The 20,728-nt window shown below is 42.3% G+C and overlaps 1 protein-coding gene across 1 annotated transcript; it reads right to left on the reverse strand.

Annotated features, from left to right (window-relative positions):
- Window positions 1-14,566: 14,566 nt before the first annotated feature.
- Window positions 14,567-19,995, reverse strand: LOC134225749 (uncharacterized). Its single transcript, XM_062706092.1, has 4 exons — window positions 19,137-19,995; window positions 16,761-19,073; window positions 15,772-15,990; window positions 14,567-15,693 (listed from the first exon to the last, which is right to left on the reverse strand). Exons 1-4 carry the CDS (start codon window positions 19,836-19,838, stop codon window positions 14,839-14,841), a joined length of 4,089 nt encoding a protein of 1,362 aa, XP_062562076.1. The 5' UTR covers window positions 19,839-19,995; the 3' UTR covers window positions 14,567-14,838.
- Between the last annotated feature and the right edge of the window lie 733 nt (window positions 19,996-20,728).

Genomic DNA, 20,728 nt, shown 5'->3' on the forward strand with positions numbered 1-20,728 from the left:
ACCTCAGAGACGTCGAAAACTATGTCGTTCGTGAAGTTGGTGAAGATCCTCAGCGGACTGTCTACTCTACCTCGCCTGTACCGGATCCAATCCAGTCATTAGCTTGGCGGCAGCTTGTCGACCAGCTCTTGCACCAGTATCGGGTCATTTGGGTGGTCGTTAAGCCGAACGGCTTCTAAGTGGTCGCACAACTGCTTCATCGTAATGCCGAAATTTAGAAAAGTCTCCAGTCGATCCGCTCTAGGCGCTGGAGCGTTCCTCACCTTCATTAGCAGCGTCTTCAGTAGCTTCTCTGGCTTGCCGAAAAGACTCCGAAGGTCTCTAATCACATCCGGAACGGAATCAGGTAGAAGTAACCGACTCCTGACTGCTTCGAGCGCATCTCCTTGCAGGCAGTCTTGCAACCGCTTCAGATTCTCCAAATTTGTGAACCCGCACGCCGCTGTAGTGTGTTCAAAACTGCTGTTGAACAGCGGCCATGCTTCCGGTTTCCCACGAAACATTGGAAAATGCTGAGACACCGCTTTCCGAGCGGCTAGCTGCTCTCTCGTAATGCGACCGACAGCTCTCTCCGATCCGTCGCCAACGTAGCTGCCCCTCGAGCTTCGACCGAAATTTCGCCCCGGCCCGTCACCAGCTCTGTTGCTGTGACTGCTGCTTTTCGCTGGATAGTCCGACGACTCGCTACTCTCGTCTTCTTCTCTTGACTCAGACTCGTTGTCGACGATCTCAGGCACTTCTTTCACCGGTTTCATCGACTTCGCCTTGTTTGTTTTCATTACCACTCCTACTCCCCGCGGGACTCCATCTTTCAGGGACACTCCCCTGAAATCCATGGTCGACGACTGCTTGTCAGCATTCGGTGACTGCTGCAGCCATTCATCCTTCTTCCGGTCTGGTTCACTGTTCAATCTCACCAACGGCGCCTTCTTCGTCCTTGAACGCATTCACTCTCTTGACGCTGTTGTCGAATTTCTTCCGGATCGCTTCTCGCTTCTTCAAGAAATCCTTCTCCGCAGCCAGTTGAGCGTCCAACATGTCCTGCTCTTGCTGCAACTGCTGCTCTTCTATCTCGCGTTGAACCTGATGCTCCAGCTCACCCATCCCCGTTCCTGCTTCAGCTGCTTCTCTTTCTACGCCTTCTGACGAGCGAATAGCTTCTACCGTGCCGCCATCTGCTTCGCAAAGGCCTTCTCCTTGGCAAGTTGTTCCTCCATTAATTGCTTTTCAATTGGATCAACGTCGGAACCAACTCCCTGATCAGACCCTCCATCGCTTTTTTGGCCGGACTTCTTACTCCTCTTCTTGATGGTCGCCTCAGGAACCTTCAGCTGCAGATCACTACTTGGAATACACTGGGGGCAGAGCCAATTACTTTTGACAACACTTTGGTCAACACCAGCGCACGAAAAATGAGCCCAGTATTTACACCTCCCACATTGGACCCAGTCAATGTCCTCGGACATTGATTCCGACATAGAGTAGAATAAACATTGCTCATCCTTGGAAGGTGAGGAAGCCATTCCGAAGAATCCGATATAAAAATTTTGATTCTTGCAGAAATGCCGCGAATACAACGTGCCTATTTATCGACTTCAAAGCTGCATATGATACAGTCGATCGAGACCAGCTATGGCAGCTAATGCACGAAAACGGATTTCCGGATAAACTGATACGGTTGATCAAAGCGACGATGGATCGGGTGATCGGATCGATGTGCGTAGTTCGAGTTTCAGGGGCATTCTCGAGTCCCTTTGAAACGCGTAGAGGGTTACGGCAAGGTGATGGTCTTTCGTGTCTGTCTTTCGTGTTCAACATCGCTTTGGAGCTTTGGAGGGAGTAATACGAAGGGTAGGGATTGAGACCGCATCGTGCTTTCGTGCTATGCGGTTCTTTCTCTCTTTGCGGAAGGAAGTTTTTAATACTACCCGAAGCTATTTTAATTTCAACGGTGCTTCTTAGCGCTATTTGTACCCACTGATCCCGTTACGATCTTTGCAAGGACCCGTGCCTTCGTTTTACGTTGGACCCGTTTGCGGAAGTAAAATTCCGACAAGCGGTGGTAATCCTGCAGGGACACCGTTCTGGGAAAAAACCTTTTAGAAGGTCACGTCTCCACGCTCAGCAATGAGTATTAACAAAAACAAGAGGAAGGGGGAGTCTCTGAATTCTCCACTTCCTTCAAAGAAACAAGGTTTCAAGACCGTCCTGCCCAAGCGCGGAAAAAATAGAAGGAAGCTGGAGACTTCAGTTATTCCTTCTAACTCTAATATCGGAAATAATTCTTCTCCAATCGAACTGAGCAATCAGTTCGATTTGATTAATGATGAAATTGAGCAAATCGAACATACCTATAGCCCAGGTGATTCGATTCATGCGAAAAAGCAAAGGATTCCACCAATTGTGGTATCTGTTGCCGAGTTTTCTGGCTTCCGGAATGAGATTTTGAGTAACCTTCAGGGGATCAAGGTTTCATTTCAGATTGCTAGGAAGGGTGACTGCCGCGTTTTGCCGGGATCCTTTGACGATCGCAAACGTCTTCTTCAGTATTTAACTGAGAAGCGCCATAAATTCTTCACATACGACGACAAAACTGAGCGATTGTTCAAAGTCGTCTTGAAAGGTCTCCCCAGTGATGATAAATCACTGGATGAGATTAAAATTGAAATTTCTCAATTACTGGGATTTTCACCAGTCCAAGTAATTAAGATGAAAAAGAAATCCCACTCTGGTACTTCCCAGAGGGGCATTTCTCAAGAATTTTATTTAGTTCATTTTAACAAAAGTGAACTAAATAATATGAAAAGTTGTATTATGAAAAGGCCTGTATTATGTCTCATGTCCGTGTTACATGGGAACATTTCCGCAGGCCTGGGGGAAATTTCCAAAACCCCACCCAGTGCCGTAAGTGCCAAAAGTGGGGTCATGGAACCAAACATTGTCACATGGATGCTAAATGCATGATTTGTGGTGGAACCTCTCACGCCAAGGACGCATGTCCTGTGAGAGAAGATTCCAATAAATTTAAATGTGCAAATTGTGGGGGCAATCATAAATCCAATTTCTGGGAATGCCCTTCACGCAAAAAAGTTTTGAATTCCCGTGCAAAATTGATGACGGGAAATTCCAATCGGATCCCAGATTCACCGGGTAGAAATTTTCAAACGCTCAAATTTCGAAACCGGTTACCGGTCGAGCAATTCATACCCACCACAATTCACAAACAAATTTTGCCGCTCGTCAACGGGTAGCAAGCACTTTAGTAAATTCCAATTTTCCAATGTACCTACGTATGCAAACATCGCTGCTGGTAGACAAAATTTCTCTTCTCAAAATGAGGTTTATACCCATGTCCCAACGGAAAATAACGGTCATGTTGCCGATTCAGGTAGCATGACTGCTTCCGTTTTGATTTTTAACTGAACAATTGCATTACATGATTGATGCAATGTTCAAAAGCAAATACCATTCCTGAAGCTGTTCAGGTTGGTATAAAGTACACACAAAAATTGTTATCGGACTCCGTTTCAATGGATCCAAATAATTTTGTGAAAGTTCTAAATTGGAATGCCCGCTCTCTAAAGGGTAAGGAAGATGAATTATTCAACTTCCTTTCAGTTCATAATGTGCATATTGCCATTATAACTGAAACGTATTTAAAACCAGGACTCTCCATTAAAAGAGATCCAAACTATTTTATCTACAGAAATGATCGTCTTGACAGCGCCTGTGGTGGGGTCGCCATTGTCATTAATAGACGTATCAAGCATAAATTATTTTCTTCGTTTGAAACCAAAGTTTTGAAACCTTGGGAGTTTCTGTTGAAACAAATTTTGGTCAATTTTCCTTCATTGCAGCCTACTTGCCTTTTCAATGCAATGGGCAGCAAAAGAATTTGTTGAAAGCTGATCTTCAAATTCTGACTCGCAACAAATCACAATTCTTCGTAATTGGTGACTTCAATGCCAAACACCGTTCATGGAATAATGCTCAAAGCAATTCCAATGGTAAAATTTCGTAAAATTCAATATCCCAATGGACCAACTTGTTTTTCTTCCAGTCGAAATCCTTCTACAATTGATTTAGTTTTAACGGATTCAAGTCAGCTGTGCGGCCAATTGGTAACTCATGCTGACTTTGACTCTGATCACCTTCCTGTGACATTTGAAATCTCACAAGAAGCCATTTATAATCCAATCAGCTCTACTTTTAATTATCATAGAGCTGATTGGGATTCTCTCAAAAACGTATCTCGATAGGAATTTTGATGTTGATATTCCTCTCGATACTAAAAGTGATATTGATAATGCTCTCGTATCTTTGACAAATTTAATTGTCGAAGCCAGAGGCATTGCAATTCCTAAATGTGAAATTAAATTCAACTCCATTATTATTGACGACGATCTTCAGCTACTGATCCGTCCTTAAAATGTGAGAAGAAGGCAATACCAAAGAACTCGCGATCCCGCGTTGAAAGTTATTTGGCGAGATTTGCAAAATGAAATTAAAAAACGTTTCGCTATTTTGGGAAATACCAACTTTGAGAATAATGTTTCGAAGTTGGATCCTAGTTCGAAACCCTTTTAACGAAAATTCTAAAAAAAAACCTCAAAAGCCAATTCCAGCGCTTAAAGAGGGAAATAAAATTTTATTAACAAATGGCGAAAAGGCTCAAAAACTTGCTCAGCAGTTCGAGAGTGCCCATAATTTTAGTCTAGGTCTCACTAGTCCAATTGAGGATCAGGTTACACGGAGATTCGAAGACATTCTCAATCAAGAGAATGTTTTTGACCCTTCGTTGTGAACTAATTTGGATGAAGAAAATTTAAAAATATGAAAGCCCCGGGTGATGATGGTATTTTCTACATACTTACCAAAAAACTTCCTGAGAGCTCTTTATCCTTTTTGGTTAATTTATTAACCAAATGTTTTCAATTGGCATACTTTCCAGATAAATGGAAAAAACGCCAAAGTTGTTCCAATTTTGAAGCCGGACAAAAATCCAGCTGAGGCTTCTAGTTATCGCCCAATCAGTTTGCTTTCTTTAATAAGCAAACTGTTTGAAAAGATTATTTTAAAAAGAATGATGGTTCATATTAATGACAATTCTATTTTTGCTGATAAGCAATTTGGTTTTCGCCATGGGCATTCAACCACCCATCAGTTATTAAGAGTAACGAATTTAATTCGGCTCAACAAATCTGAAGGATATTCGACTGGAGTTGCTCTTCTTGATATAGAGAAAGCATTTGACAGTGTTTGGCATGAAGGTTTGATTGTAAAATTGATGAATTTTAATTTTCCTCTGTACATCATTAACCCTTATGCGGCCGACGGGGTACCCGTGTTCCTTTTTCAACTTCAAGTGGAGATTTCTCAATGAATTTTTATAGTTGAAAGCTGAAACTCGGTGACATCTAAGAACTCCATAAAATGTAGCATCTGTGAGAAAATCACGTTGATACAGTGAGGAGGGACGTGGGGAGGGGCATCTGATTTTTTTTTACCACGTGGATGGCCGACAGGGTACCCGTGTTCCACTAAATTGATATTTTCATAACTTTAACAATTTTCAACCGATTTAGATAATTTTGACCGTTTTGGAATTGGAACAGAAACTCATATACTTTTTGCCCATTGTCAAGGTTTACAGATTTTGTCCATGGTTATACCAGACCTCCTTGCAGTAAGGCTTAAGCGTCTACACACGTAACCGAAGGACTATCAACCAGTTTCAAATATATTACATGCTCATTGCGCTTCTTAGAATAGTCGGTGTTCACAGTATATATTCTGGGTCTCCAAATACCCCTGGAGTAAGGCCTCAGTCATTCAAAAAATCACTGGAATAACTCAATACAGTCAAGGTCTTCGGATCAATCTCCGTAATGGAGGCAGTTAAGGAAGAATAAACAAGTTGCGTGACCCCTTCTTGGTATATGTTTGTATTCCAAGTAGTTCTTGTTGTCGTCGTGGACTCCAGGTAGTCTACGAACTCCATAGAGTCAAGATCTGTGGAACAACCTCAGTAACGGAGGCAGTTATTGAAGAATAAACAAGTTGTGTGACCCCTTCTTGGTATTTGTTTGTATTCCAAGTAATTCTTGTTGTTGTCATTGGTTCCAGGTAGTCTACAAACTCCATAAATTCAAGGTATGTAGATCAACCTCCATAATGGAGGCAGTTATTGAAGAATAAATAAGTTGTGTGACCTCTTCTTGATATATATGTGATTTTCATGTAGTTCTTGTTGTTGTCCTGAGTGCCAGGTAGTCTACCCGAGCAAAGTCCGAAAACATAATGAGAGCATATAGAAAACATATTTTGATATTGATATCAAAATGAAATCATAATTTGTTTTCAAATATGAATCATCATGACTGATTACATATTTTGATCTCATTTTGCTGTTGATTTCTAAATTGTATGATCTGACATCAAACTGTGTACTTATTTTGTTATCGGAACCAATATCAAAATTAGTTTTCGATTTGCTCTCATCGATAGCAGGAATAGTTTTCGATTTGATGTCACAGTAAGATTTTTCTGCTGTAGATTTTGATCTTTTAACCGTTAAAACGACCAAAAGGATATCAACCTGAGTTATCAAAATTAGGCGATTTCACTACAACAAAATTAGTTATCGATTTGCTCTCAAGCTTTGCTCGGGTACGAACTCCATACAGTCAAGTTCTTCGGATCAATCTCCGTGATGGAGGCAGTTATCGGAGAATAAACAAGTTGCATGACCCCTTTTGACGTAGAACTACGTCTGTCTTTTCTATATTGGGGTACACTTTACGATTGCAAAAAATTGAAAATCGTCACGAAAATATGATAGACTTTGATCGTTAATATCTCAGCCGTTTCTAGATGGATTTTCAATTTTCTTGGACCATTCGATCAAGGAAGAGTCAACGCTCCATACCGTTTATTACGCGGTTATTTTTACAGGAATAGTTTTTTATGCAATTTTTTATTTACTCGAGTTTCTGGATTTCCGCGGTTCCTTCAGACATATTTTGGGATTTACGCGGTTTTTTACGTTGTTTTAATTTACGCGGCCCATATTTTCCGCGTAAAAACCGACTCTAGTGTGTTACAATATCTATGTATGATAATATTTACTAAAACTTGCTAACAGTTTAGCACTTGGTTTCGGTCAATCAGTCAATCTCGTAAGTGCATCGGAAGCTTCTTCTTCCATAGCACTACATTCCAACTAGAACTTGGCCTGCTTTTCAGCTTAGTAATTTATCAGCATTTCTTTAGTTATTCATTGAAAGTTTTTTTTATGTCCGCCATTGCAGGGCTTTTAGCTGGTGCAGTTCGTTTATGCTAACTTAAACGTGCGTTTTCCTTGGAAAGCTTGGGGGCATTTGACGTCTGATGATGCAGTAGAGGGGCTCAGAATCTTCTTCGCTGCTGAAGTGAATGCGTTTTTGCTGATTCGTAGGTGTCTGCCGGAGTAAACGCTAAGTCCGACGCAATTCACGTGAAGGAATAATAATTATGATCAATAACGCCGTTGACAGCCCAGCTTTCGCAATGGGTTTTTCTGTAATGAGCCACCACGGGCTTGGACTGACTTAGCGATGGGTGGTAAGTCTCTGTAGCAGTTTGCGTCGGTGATGGTTGCAGCTGTACACTATTAGCCAGGCTTGTGCTTTCCAAATTGTGTAATCGATTATTATCTTCTATATAATAAAAATAAGTTGAGATTTCCTTCCTGACGATTTAACTCGCGAACGGGTTGACCGATTTGCAAGAGATTTTCCCTAATCGATTTGTTTTGGGATCCGCAAGGTTTGTATATACAAAAAGTTGTTGAATTTAACAGGGAAATGTAAAAAAAACATTTGAATCCAATTTTGGGTCAGCTGTTGAGGAAAACAAACGCACGGAAATTGATCTAGAGTGCGGTGCTGCAAAAAGTTCATTGTAACATTTGCAACACCCGGGCAAAGCTGGGTATTTTTCGCTAGTTTAAAATAATATAAACCTAATTAATACCAATTTAATGTCAACAATGAAGTTCAATCGGATGTTTGGCATTGTTACCAATGCTTCAAATCGAGATACAATTATCGAACGATTTTTACTCTCTAGCGAGCTTTTATCAATTGGTAATTTGGATATGTGAACGGTTGGGAGTGTTGTTCATCCTCGATTATTTGAAAAATTTATTTTTATCTTCATTTTCAAATGTTGGTCCAAAAATTATATACATCACATCGAAAGCAGATTCAGTCTGGGCTTGAAAAACGCTTGCTTTGGTCTCATCGCACAGAATAGTCGAAATTACATACAGCTACGTAGATTACATACAGCTACGTAGTTCAACGTCACCTTTGCGTACAACCCGATTGGGCTGAACCTTTAAGTTTTTTGGTATATATTTGTATTCCAAGTAGTTCCTGTTGTTGTCGTGAGTTCTAGGTAGTCTACGAACTCCATACAGTCAAGGTCTTCGAAGTAATCTCCGTAATGGAAGCAGTTATTGAAGAATAAACAAGTTTTGTGACCCCTTCTTGGCATATGTTTGTTTTTCATGTAGTTCTTGTTGTTGTCGTGAGTTCCACGTAGCCTACGAACTACATACAGTCAATGTATTCGGATAAATCTCCGTAATGAAGGCGTTTATCGAAGAATAAACAAGTTGCGTGACCCCTTCTTGGTATATGTTTGTATTTCATGTAGTTCTTGTTGTTGTCGTGAGTTCCAGGTGGTCTACAAACTCCATACAGTCAAGATCTTCGGATCAATCTCCGTAATGGAGGCAGTTATCGAAGAATAAACAAGTTGCGTGACCCCTTATTGGTATATGTGTGTACTTCAAGTAGTTCTTATTGTTGTCGTGGACTCCAGGTAGTCTACGAACTCCATAGAGTTAAGGTCTGGGGATCGACCTCGATAACGGAGGCAGTTATTGAAGAATAAACAAGTTTTGTGACCCCTTCTTGATATATGTTTGTATTCCAAGTAGTTCTTGTTGTTGTCGTTGGTTCCAGGTAGTCTACAAACTCCAAAGATTCAAGGTATGTGGATCATCCTACGTAATGGAGGCAGTTATTGAAGAATAAACAAGTTGTGTGACCCCTTCTTGGTATATGTTTGTATTTCATGTAGTTCTTGTTGTTGTCGTGAGTTCCAGGTAGTCTACGAACTCCATACAGTCAAGATCTTCGGATCAATCTCCGTGATGGAGGCAGTTATCGAAGAATAAACAAGTAGCGTGACCTTTTCTTGGTATATGTTTGTATTCCAAGTAGTTCTTGTTGTTGTCGTGGGCTCCAGGTAGTCTACGAACTCCATAGAGTCAAGGTCGGTGGATCAACCTCCGTAACGGATGCAGTTATTGAAGAACAACTGGGAGGGACGGAAGATAGCGGTTTTCTTCCAATACCTTTTTCGAACTTAATCTATCACATGTTGTGCATATGCATAATTGAGTTTCAGACATAGTAATTGAATGTACTGAACTCAAAAGGCGATCTCTCTTCGCTTATGTGGTCGGGTTGGGATCTGACGACCAACTGGCACAATCTCACACAACCCTACTTCATCGAGCGCCGTTGGTGATAAAGCAAGTGTGTAGGAGCCAGATAATACTAAATACTCATCCTACTTGGTTGGCATTGTACAAAAACATATATGAAAGAGTTAGTTCTAAGAATGTATTGCGAGTGTTCGGCTACATGCCCGGTGCTGTGAATTTGGTTTCATCAGTACCCGCTAAGCTGCGGAGGACGACGGAAGAAGTTCAAGTTGGTGTAATTAGCTCTGGGCAGTGATTGAAGAATAAACAAGAAGTGAAACCTCATCTTGATATATTAGCATTCCAAGTAGTTATTGTTGTCTTGTTGTTGTTGGTTCCAGGTAGTATACAAACTTCATTCATATCACTAATATGAAGTTGTCTATTCTTTGGAAATGCAAAATGTGAATAAATTGGAACGATACAACTTCACGCCGAGAACGTTAGGGAAAAAACGGGAAAAAAGATCATGTACCATATTAAAATTAGATTAAGGACACTCCTCACGGAATCCAAGTTTCAAAGTGCTCGCGTTTTCGGGGGCACACCAATCGATACGGAGGCGGCGCACAACTGTCATTTTTTTTTATTTAGCTTTGCTGCATGCGTGAAATAATAAAAATGATAGTTATGCGTTGCTTCCGTATCGAGAACCTCTAGATATTCGTGTAAGCCTAGAAGTCTTACTCCATAAATTTTTAGGATGACCATTAGCATATGCCATGAACGCATTTTATTCATGGACCCCAAAGGCATATACCAAATTTAAAACAGGCTGATATATCTCTGGTGTAGATCCTAATGCCTTACTTCAGGGTTTTCTTGGATTACCATGAACATTTGAAATGGGTGCATTCTATTCTACGTACCATAAAGGGCATGTATAACTATTCATATAGGCCGAAAGAACTCTGGTTACGCGTGAAGTTCTTGAGGATTGTTCAAGTGTTCTATTGGATAATCATGAACATATGCAATGAAAGCGGTATATTCTATGTACCACAAAGGGCGTATGCCACTTTTGAAACAATCCGAAAGATATCTGGTTACGTGTTACGAAGATCCTGAGGACTATTCTAGCATTTTCTTGGAAGACCATAAACATATGCAGTGGACGTATTTTATTCTATGTACTACAAAAGGCATGTACCACTTTTGAAACAAGCCAAAAGATCTCTGGGTACCCATGCAGATTTAAATTCCTATTCCTGGGTTTTCTTGGATGACCATGAACCTATGCAATGGACGCAATCTATTCTATGTACCACAAAGGGCATGTAAAACTTTTGAAAAAATCTGAAAGATCTTTGGTTACGCCTGTAGATCTTAAGGCCTTTTCCAGGATTTTCTTGGATGACCATGAACTTATGCAATAAAGGCGTTCTATTCTATGTACCACAAAGGGCATGAACCACTTTTGAAACAATCTAAAAGATCTCTGGTTACGAGTGTAGATCTTAAGGCCTTTTCCAGGATTTTCTTGGATGACCATATACATGTGCAATGAAAGCGCTCGTTTCTATGTACCACAAAGGGCATGAACCACTTTTGAAACAATCTAAAAGATCTCTGGTTACGCGTGTAGACCTGAAGGCCTTTTCCAGGGTTTTCTTGGATGACCATGAACATATGCAATGAAGGCGCCAGAGGACTTATCCGAGAGATTTCTTCGATAGCGCAGAACATATGTAGTGATCACATTTGATTTCAAGATGCGCAAAGAGCATGTACCACTTTTGAGACAAGTCCATAGACCCATGGTTACGAGTGTAGACCTTAAGGCCTTACTCCAGAGATTTCTTGGATGACTCGGAACATATACTGTGAACGCATTCTATGCTAAGTACCACAAAGAGCATGTACCGTATTTGAATTTGCATAATAGGCCTTTGGTTACGCGAGTAGATCTTTAGGCTTTACAGAAGAGATTTCTCGGATGACTAAGACCTCATTTCAGGGATTTTTGCATTACCCGAAGCATATACTGTGAACACCTTCAATTCTAAGGAGCGCAAAGAGCTTGTAGCATATTTGAAACTGGTTGAATGGCCTTTGGTTACGCGTGTAGACTCTTAGGCCTTACTTCAAAGATTTCTTGTATAACCATGGGCATAAGCTGTAAACAATGGGCAAAAAGTATATGAGTTTCTGTTTCCAAAACTGTCAAAATTATCCAAATCGGTTGAAAATTGTTGAAGTTATGAGAATATTAATTTATGGGAACACGGGTACCCTGTCGGCCATCCACGTGTGTTTTTTTTTGTTGGCCGCATAAGGGTTAAACTGATCCAAAATTATTTATCAGATCGCTCACTGCAGGTAAACTATCAGAATACTAAATCTGATAGATTACCTGTAAGGGCTGGTGTCCCCCAAGGCAGCATACTGGGGCCCATATTGTATAACATTTTTACTTCTGACTTACCTGATTTACCACCAGGGTGTCAAAAATCTTTGTTTGCAGATGACACAGGTCTCTCAGCCAAAGGGCGAAGCCTTCGTGTCATTTGTAGTAGATTGCAAAAAGTCTGGATATTTTCTCCACTTACTTGCAAAATGGAAAATTTCCCAGAATGCTTCCAAAACTCAGCTTATAATTTTCCCACATAAGCCGAGAGCTTCTTATTTGAAACCTTCTAGCAGACATATTGTCACTATGAATGGGGTTCCGATTATTTGGTCTTGTGAAGCTAAATATTTAGGACTTCTGCTAGATCAAAAATTAACTTTTAAAAATCACATTGAAGGCCTTCAAGCCAAATGTAACAAATATATTAAGTGTCTATATCCAATTATAAACAGAAAATCAAAACTTTGTCTTAAGAACAAACTTTTGATTTACAAACAAATTTTTAGACCTGCCATGTTGTATGCTGTGCCAATATGGACTAGTTGCTGCAATACCAGAAAGAAAGCACTCCAGAGGATTCAAAATAAAATTTTGAAAATGATTCTGAAGTTGCCTCCGTGGTATAGTACCAATGAACTTCATAGAATTTCTAATATTGAGACATTGCAACAAATGTCCAACAAAATAATTTCCAATTTTAGACAAAAATCGTTGCAATCTTCTATTGCAACGATTAACTCCTTGTACCCTTAGTATAAAATAGGTTAAGTTTAGTTTAAGTTGAAAACATTGTAATTCCTACATGGCTCAATTCAACCAGAGGAAAAACTGCCAGAGGCAATTGAAATGTATTAATAATAACTAAAAAGTAACATAGCAAATAAGGATGATAGTGTTAAGAAAACACGGAACACCTAGTCTAAGAGATGAATGCATTATTATTATTATTTATTCAGACTAAGGCCGAAGTGGCCTGTGCGGTATATAAGAGTCTTCTCCATTCGGCTCGGTCCATGGCTACACGTCGCCAACCACGCAGTCTGCGGAGGGTCCGCAAGTCATCTTCCACCTGATCGATCCACCTTGCCCGCTGCGCACCTCGCCTTCTTGTGCCCGTCGGATCGTTGTCGAGAACCATTTTCACCGGGTTACTGTCCGACATTCTGGCTACGTGCCCGGCCCATCGCAGTCGTCCGATTTTCGCGGTGTGAACGATGGATGGTTCTCCCAACAGCTGATGCAATTCGTGGTTCATTCGCCTCCTCCACGTACCGTCCGCCATCTGCACCCCACCATAGATGGTACGCAGCACTTTCCTTTCGAAAACTCCAAGTGCGCGTTGGTCCTCCACGAGCATCGTCCAGGTCTCGTGTCCGTAGAGGACTACCGGTCTAATTAGCGTTTTGTAGATTGTCAGTTTGGTACGGCGGCGAACTCTATTCGATCGGAGCGTCTTGCGGAGTCCAAAGTACGTACGATTTCCAGCCACTATGCGTCTCCGAATTTCTCTGCTGGTGTCATTTTCGGCAGTCACCAGTGAGCCCAAGTACACAAATTCTTCTACCACCTCGATTTCGTCACCACCGATGCAAACTCGCGGTGGGTGGCTCACATTGTCTTCTCTTGAACCTCTGCCTATCATGTACTTCGTCTTCGACGTGTTGATGACTAGTCCGATCCGCTTAGCTTCCCTCTTCAGTCTGATGTAGGCTTCCTCCATCTTCTCAAAGTTACGTGCCATAATATCTATGTCGTCGGCGAAACCAAATAGCTGGACGGACTTATTGAAAATTGTACCACTCGTGTTAATCCCTGCTCTTCGTATTACCCCTTCCAAAGCGATGTTGAATAGCAAACACGAAAGACCATCACCTTGCCGTAACCCTCTGCGGGTTTCGAAGGGACTCGAGAATGCCCCTGAAACTCGAACTACGCACATCACCCGATCCATCGTCGCTTTGATCAATCGTGTCAGTTTATCCGGAAAACATGTATTAGATAATTAGCATGTATTAGATAATTAGCAAATAAAATTAGTTAAAAAAAAAAAGAGTAGGGATTGACACGACTGGTACGATTTTCACGAAGTCCGTCCAGTTATTTGTTTTGCCGACGACATTGATATCATGGCACGTAACTTTGAGAGGATGGAGGAAGCCTACATCAGACTGAAAAGCGAAGCTAAACGGATTGGACTAGTCATCAACACGTCGAAGACGAAGTACATGATAGGAAGTGCAGCCATGGACCGAGGTATGTAATGGTCGATTATTTAGGTAATGAAGGGAAGGTGTTTTTTTAGAAAAAAAAATAGAATAAATCTTGATAATATGGAAAACGATTATATGAATAACATTTAGTATCCGTGACACAATTTTGGGAAATAATTTTCAAGGTAAAAATGAATAGTACTGTCCTCACATACCTGAACTTTTGGATCCACATTGTTGACACTCATCTATGTTCCTAGAACTAAAAAAACAGTGTAATTGTACTTACATTTGGAGTCGGCATGATAGGCCACCCTTTATAAACCTTACTAAACCATTACGCAAGAAAGAAGATAGCTTTCTCATGAATTGAAGTTGCAGGAATTTTATCTTCTAACCCACTCGTGGTTAGAAGATTCATGATTTTTCTTTACTATCTATCCGAGTAAAGTTTTGTGAACTACTATCTAATGTATAGCGCGTGGCAAAGTAAGCATTTATTTACTAGGATAATATCGGCGAATACTTATACGATTGCTCTATTCCAACGGCTATGTTATTTGTAAAAGTAGTCCTTTAGTATACGTATATGAAAACGTTTCACCTAATGTTGCGTTTGGGTATTTGTATGATCAGCTTATATGTAACGAATTTGTTGTAAAAGCATATCATGTTAGGTTGTATTGATCTTAATGTTTAGGTAAATGTTGCAGGCAGCTAAAAATTCGAAAATGGAAAACTTACTTATCGTTTACCTTCATGGGTTCTCCCTCCGGTGCCTCCCGTTTGCCGCTGTTGTTGGAATCGGTGGAATCCTGCCGCCCGGAACTACCTTCAGCAGTTTGCAGCGGTGTCGACTCATCGGAAATGGTTGCCCTTTGAAGAGCCGATGAGATCAGCTTGACCTTGTCCGACGTCGATCCGTCACCAGCGGCCACGACAGAATCATCACTCATATCGGCATCCGCACTGGTACCACCGGAGGATTCGCTTTCCAGTATGTTTGCGTATGGATTTGTCATAGGGGTTGACTCCGAAGTGGACATGATCGGGTTGATGAGGTTCTTCAGTATGTTCGGATTAATCAGCGTGTCCAGATCGTGGCTCTTGAGAAGCTTTTCCAACAGCAAACGGTTTTCGGCATCGCTGTCGATTTGGGTGGAGCGGTCCGAGCATCCGGTCAGACTTCGTTCCGATGCGCGATGTTCGGACGACATCGTGTAGGAACAGGTGTTGGTGGTTCTTGTTTGCTGCGAACCATTCGGGAATTGACTGTTACGTTTTTGGCCAGATTTATCCTCCAGAGGATCGATCCACTCATCGTCTTCTTCTTCGTCCGCTTCGGTGTTGAGATCGCGTTCAAACTCGTCATCCGGATCGACGTTTTCATCGCCCGTAACGTCGAATAGACGGGCGCGCAAACGCTGAGTGATCTCTTCGAGCTCAGTGAACTTTCGTTTCAGGGCACGACTCAGCGAAGTGTTTCCACCGTCAAGTCCACCGCATTCGACGTCAATTGAAAGCGGAATTTGGAAGTTGACGCCTTCTTCCAAACCTTTGTACACAGTGACGTTCTCAAGCGGTTGGATATTAACCTGTTGCATTGGAGATTGTACATATTTAAATAAACTTAAATTTTTTAAAATAGTTTAGACATATGGTAGGCAAAATACCTTGATCTGGCCGTTGCATCGTCCGGAAAAATCCATAATATTGTACCACCCGAGTATGCAGGGCATCCCGTTCAGGAACACGCTCAGATCCACCGCCGTAAAACCTACTACGGCATCCTCCATTGGTGCGGGAAACGCGGCAGCCTTGACCGATGATGCCGAACTGGTGTTGTGAACAGCAGCTTTGCGCCAAACCTTAAGAATGAACCTTTTCTCGTCCTGTAAATTATTATTTGAAAAATATATCAACGCTAATGCTGGAGGAGTAACGATTGTAATATCGAGGCTAGGATGTAATATTTCTAAAAAAAAAAACAAAAAAAAACAAAGATATTGTGATCCACATCCAATTCAGTTACTCTGAAGAGTAGAAGTCTGAGCACCCAACTTAATCAATAATCATCGTCGCTGCCGGCTCTTTTTCTCGAATGATTCAAAGTGTTGCTGTCTTTTTTGCGTTTAGTTGAACATGTCTGCTAATGTTCTAGCTGAAAGCTGATGTTCTCTTTTGAAAGAAGTTCATCAGGTGGGTAAAACCGCTTTCGGCTAGCGTTGGCAAAAAAGGAAGCTACGACGATGGATAAGCCTTCGGCAGTTCTTATTAATCCTCAGATTAATTGGATTGGATTACGTCCGGACATTTTAGAGCAACCTGGTGGACATGCCATGCAATGATACTCGCTTTAAGGGTCGTACAGATATTACGTAAACACTTATGGGGGGGGGGGGTCTGTCGATCGTTACGCACCATATAAATAAAAAATCTTTTGTGTGAAAAAAATCTTACATGAGGGAGGGGGTGAGTCAAAAATCCCAGAAAAATTCCTTACATAATAATTATACGACCCCATTATGAGAATTCCACTGATTTCCTAAATAGAAAAAGACTAAAGGAACCCAGCTCAGGTGTCAAATAGATCATTCGGTCTAAATGAGATGGAAAGGCAAATCAAATTCAATGCTAGCAATGCTAGTTATTCGATACTTACATTAGTCATCAGATCCACCGGCAGCCGGACGTCGAATTTCTTCTTCCAGCTGGGACTGCAGCATCCCTCCACGATCGCCGTCGTGTACACGATGCCCTCGTGCGATTTAACCGTATCGGCCATTCCCGGCTGCAGGTTGTACCCTTCAAACGTAACATAGGCGCTCGGTTCCACTTCAACGCGTTGCTGTTGACTGGCGCCCTGCTGCTGTTGGGTGCGATTCTTGTTCCGCTTTCCGAACTTTTTCCCAACGTTTACCTTCGGTAGGTTGACGGCCTGCTCAATCTCGATCGAAACCTTGAACAGTTTTTCCTCTGCTGGTATGGTTGGCTGTTTCTGGGGGGGTTCTGACTGGGGCGGCGACGTCGCCTCGGATGCAGCGGATTGGGTCAACAGGTTGGTGGCCACGTTTTCCGATGGTTTCTGCGCCAATGCTCGTTGTAGGTTTTCTAAGAGCTCGGACGTTTTGCGCAGTTGGGGATTGTTGGCCTGTGAATGTGGTGACGACGGAATGGGCGGCGGAGGAGTTGCTTGACGGTTGTCGGCGAAATTCTGATCGTAGCATGGGGCGGTGCTTCTCTCCGATGAGATTGGCAGCCGTTGGGCAAGATTTTCAATGAATGCAGACAGCATGTTGGCAACTTCGGATTGCTGTTTGCCAGTATTCGTAGTGCTAATTGGCCGATACGAATCGACATCACGCTGGTGGGCAATGGCCGTTGAGGGAGTTACCATTGTTTGCGATGGTGGTTGATCTGGTTTTGCGTCCGGTACGGTAGGTTTGTTTGAGGTCATCGGTGCATCGCCAGAAGTGTGCGTCAAACCTCGGGACAACTTCAAGTACTCGATCTGGTTTTCGGTTCCGATGGCCAGCACGGCGTGCACTTGACCGCACGGATCTGCTGCAAGTGGAGATGTGATACCACTCCATCCATCGATGGAGATAACCGGAAGTTTGGCACGGGACAAATGTTCCGCCAACTGAGCATCTCGGAAAGCAATGTAGAACTGATGCAACGGAAGCCGAGTAACTCCTACAAGCTTTTCGGTGGTGCCTGGAATTTTCTGCCACAGTTCCACTAACATGTGCTGATTTTTTGTACGCTCCAAAAAGCGATTATTAGGAAGTATCGGAAAGGTTATCAAATAATTGATTGTTTTACAATCTTGAGACAGTTCCGTAGTCAGAACCGGATTATCTTCGTCCGTCCAGAAACCGTGCGCCACCAGGAAATATCCACCTGCCGTCAAAATCGGGCATTCTTTCAGATTTCCAAGATGAAGTACTCCATGTAGAAGATTCTTAGGTTGTTCCGCAGGAGTTTCTACAGTGTCCATCGCTTTTGGCCCAGTATCCATCTTAGAAGATCCTTGTTGTTGCGGAACGTCTTGTCGAGAATTCGGATCCGAGGGTGAATTTTGTGTAGGAGACAGATCTTTCGGAGCGTTTTGTGCGGTTCCTTGCTGATCTTGACTGCAAGTTAATGGTAGACAGTACTGAGCGGGATGTCCTGCGGAACCTATCCTGCATTTCTGAAGAGGTTTGAATGACCAACACTGTGTTGGCAAATCGTTTTCACTCGATGAACTGCTGATGGATACGTTTTCTTTATCTAAATGTAGCGCATCGATGAGCTCTGATCCAAAGTGCAAGCCACGAGCACCCAGTTCCAGACGGACAGTCAGCATTCCCAGGAGAATGTCGTCGGAGGCCAACCGAACTGGACATCGTTTGTAGCAGGCGAGCCTATTTTGGGTTAATTCATCCAATTTGATTATTGATGAACCCAGGAAGATCGATCTATTAGTCGTTGACCGTTGATGAAAAGCAGGACCAAGCATCAAGTAAACGAGAAACTCAAATCCACTGTCTTCAGGTTTCATTGGAAGCGAAATCTTAGATACAGATTTCTTATTGAAAGCAACCTCTCCAGTATCCGAAACAAACGTTGATACAAACTTAAGCTTGGGAACAGCATTCGATTGCGGAGAAGGGAGTTTTACTTTAATCTGAAATCCCACGTCAATTAATGATGCCAGCTTAGTTTTGTGAATAATCTCTTTCAGTCCAGCCTTAGTGAACTTGAGACCTTCAACCAACATTCGGACCGAGTCGACGGATTTCAAATATTCCACCTTTCTCGGGATCGGCGCGGTATCATATTTATCCAATGCATCCATCATGCTTCCTGCGGGTGAAATTGAACATATTTCGCTGAGCGTTTCGTCCTCAGATCCGGAAATAGCATTACCCGATAAATAGTTTAGGACTTTGTATTGAGAATGGTTGTCCAAAGATCGGAATGTTTTTGGCTGAAAAAAAAAACAGAAGGTTGTCAATGTTAAGTGCTATCAAACAAGACACAATTCTGTTACCTCTCTTCCATTGTGCAATGAAACCGCAACTCCTTTCACCTGCAGTTCTCTTTCCGGAAGAACCACCGGAAGTGGCTTCTTCACTGGCTGCTGAACCATGCTTTTGTTGTTTTCCTTGTCCTCCGGTGTATCGAATATCAGATCAAACTCAAAGCAAATCTCTCCTAAAGCAAAACCCGTTCCGCTGACGATCTCCGCTCTTCCTGTGGCTTCCACTTGCTCACCCGCACGAAAATTTACCAACTTCCCCGGTACGGAAACGGCTGCCGTACCCACCAAACTTCCCGTTCTACTCGACACCAATCGAACCTGTATCGGTTCGGCTGCCCTTAAATACTTTCGAAATAATTCCTCGCTTGTTAGCACTTGATACTGTTGCACCCGTTCCCCGACTTCTCCGTTTACTCTTGCCTGTTCCCAACGCAAAACAGCAGATCCCACTTTCTGATTGTTCTGTCCCCACCACAGCAATCGAACTTCCACCACCGGATAGCTTTTGGCACTTGTCCACCGGATGGCGGACAGACGCACCTCTAACGTTCCCCGTCGACGGCCGTTCACGTTCGGCGGAAGGCTGAGCTGCTCCACCCGAGAAGACGACGATGGCGGCTTCTTCTTCTGATGATGATGCTGCTGCTGCTGATGGGAGTAATGCTGTTGTAGTTTTCCACTACCACCTAAACCGGGCACACTTGTGGACATAGCGTTCCCACCGCACGGGATAGCATGGTTCGTAAACGTTTCGAAATGAAATGACAGAATCACGGATTTTTTAGTTTTTTGGGAATATTTTCTGTTTTCACTCGCACTTTTCTTCCAACGATAAACACAAAGCTTGGCACTGAAATGCAGTTTATGGGTAAGGGGGGAGGGGGGTGCGGCAAAGGGGACGAGCGCGAACTGTCACAACAAACGTTTGCTCAACGTCCATTAAAATAGAAGGTGATGTGCACATGAAGCGTTTGAAGCAGGGGGAGTAATGGGCCAAACGCAATGGATACGTTTGCGTACGTTTTGACAGTTTTTCCCATGGAAAAACTACTGTCATTTACGAACAAAATATCAAGCTTACTGACTGAAAGAAAATAATCCTTACCGGATTCCGAAGGGAATCCTTGCGGGATTCCGAATGGAATACTTGCGGGATTCTGAATGGAATCCTTGCTGGATTGCGAATAAAATCATTACAAAAGTCCAAAGGGGACTTTTAAGGAGTTTTGTTGGAATTACTTAATGGAAATCCCAATTGGCGTTCAAACGGAAATCCTGGAATTCCAAAAGGAGATCTTTATGGGATTCTGAATAAAATTATTATGGGATACAGAACACTGCTAAAAAATACATACGATGTGACAGTTAGGTACAGTAGACGTTCGATAACTGCAAGTCATTTAACTGCAATGCTTTTTAACTGCAATTCGATACACTGAGAAAAATTCCATGGTAACGGTTACTATTTTGTAGACTACGCCATGTTTTTAAAACAACCACAAATTTTCAGTTAAATTAACCACGCATTCGGACAAATTCACCACTGATTCAGTTCATGCAACAACATTCCACCAGGACCACAGTTGATTTTTACTGCGCGC

This window comes from Armigeres subalbatus, chromosome 3 (assembly GCF_024139115.2).
Source record: "Armigeres subalbatus isolate Guangzhou_Male chromosome 3, GZ_Asu_2, whole genome shotgun sequence".
Lineage (NCBI taxonomy): Eukaryota > Metazoa > Arthropoda > Insecta > Diptera > Culicidae > Armigeres > Armigeres subalbatus.

Bases quoted from the DNA above. Each gene is read 5' to 3' on its own strand.
- LOC134225749 (XM_062706092.1), bottom strand. From the start codon at position 19,838: ATGTCCACAAGTGTGCCCGGTTTAGGTGGTAGTGGAAAACTACAACAG. The intron at 19,074-19,136 runs GTAACAGAATTG...TTTTTTTTTCAG, and splicing joins CATTGCACAATGGAAGAGAG to CCAAAAACATTCCGATCTTT. The intron at 15,991-16,760 runs GTAAGTATCGAA...AATAATTTACAG, and splicing joins CGGTGGATCTGATGACTAAT to GACGAGAAAAGGTTCATTCT.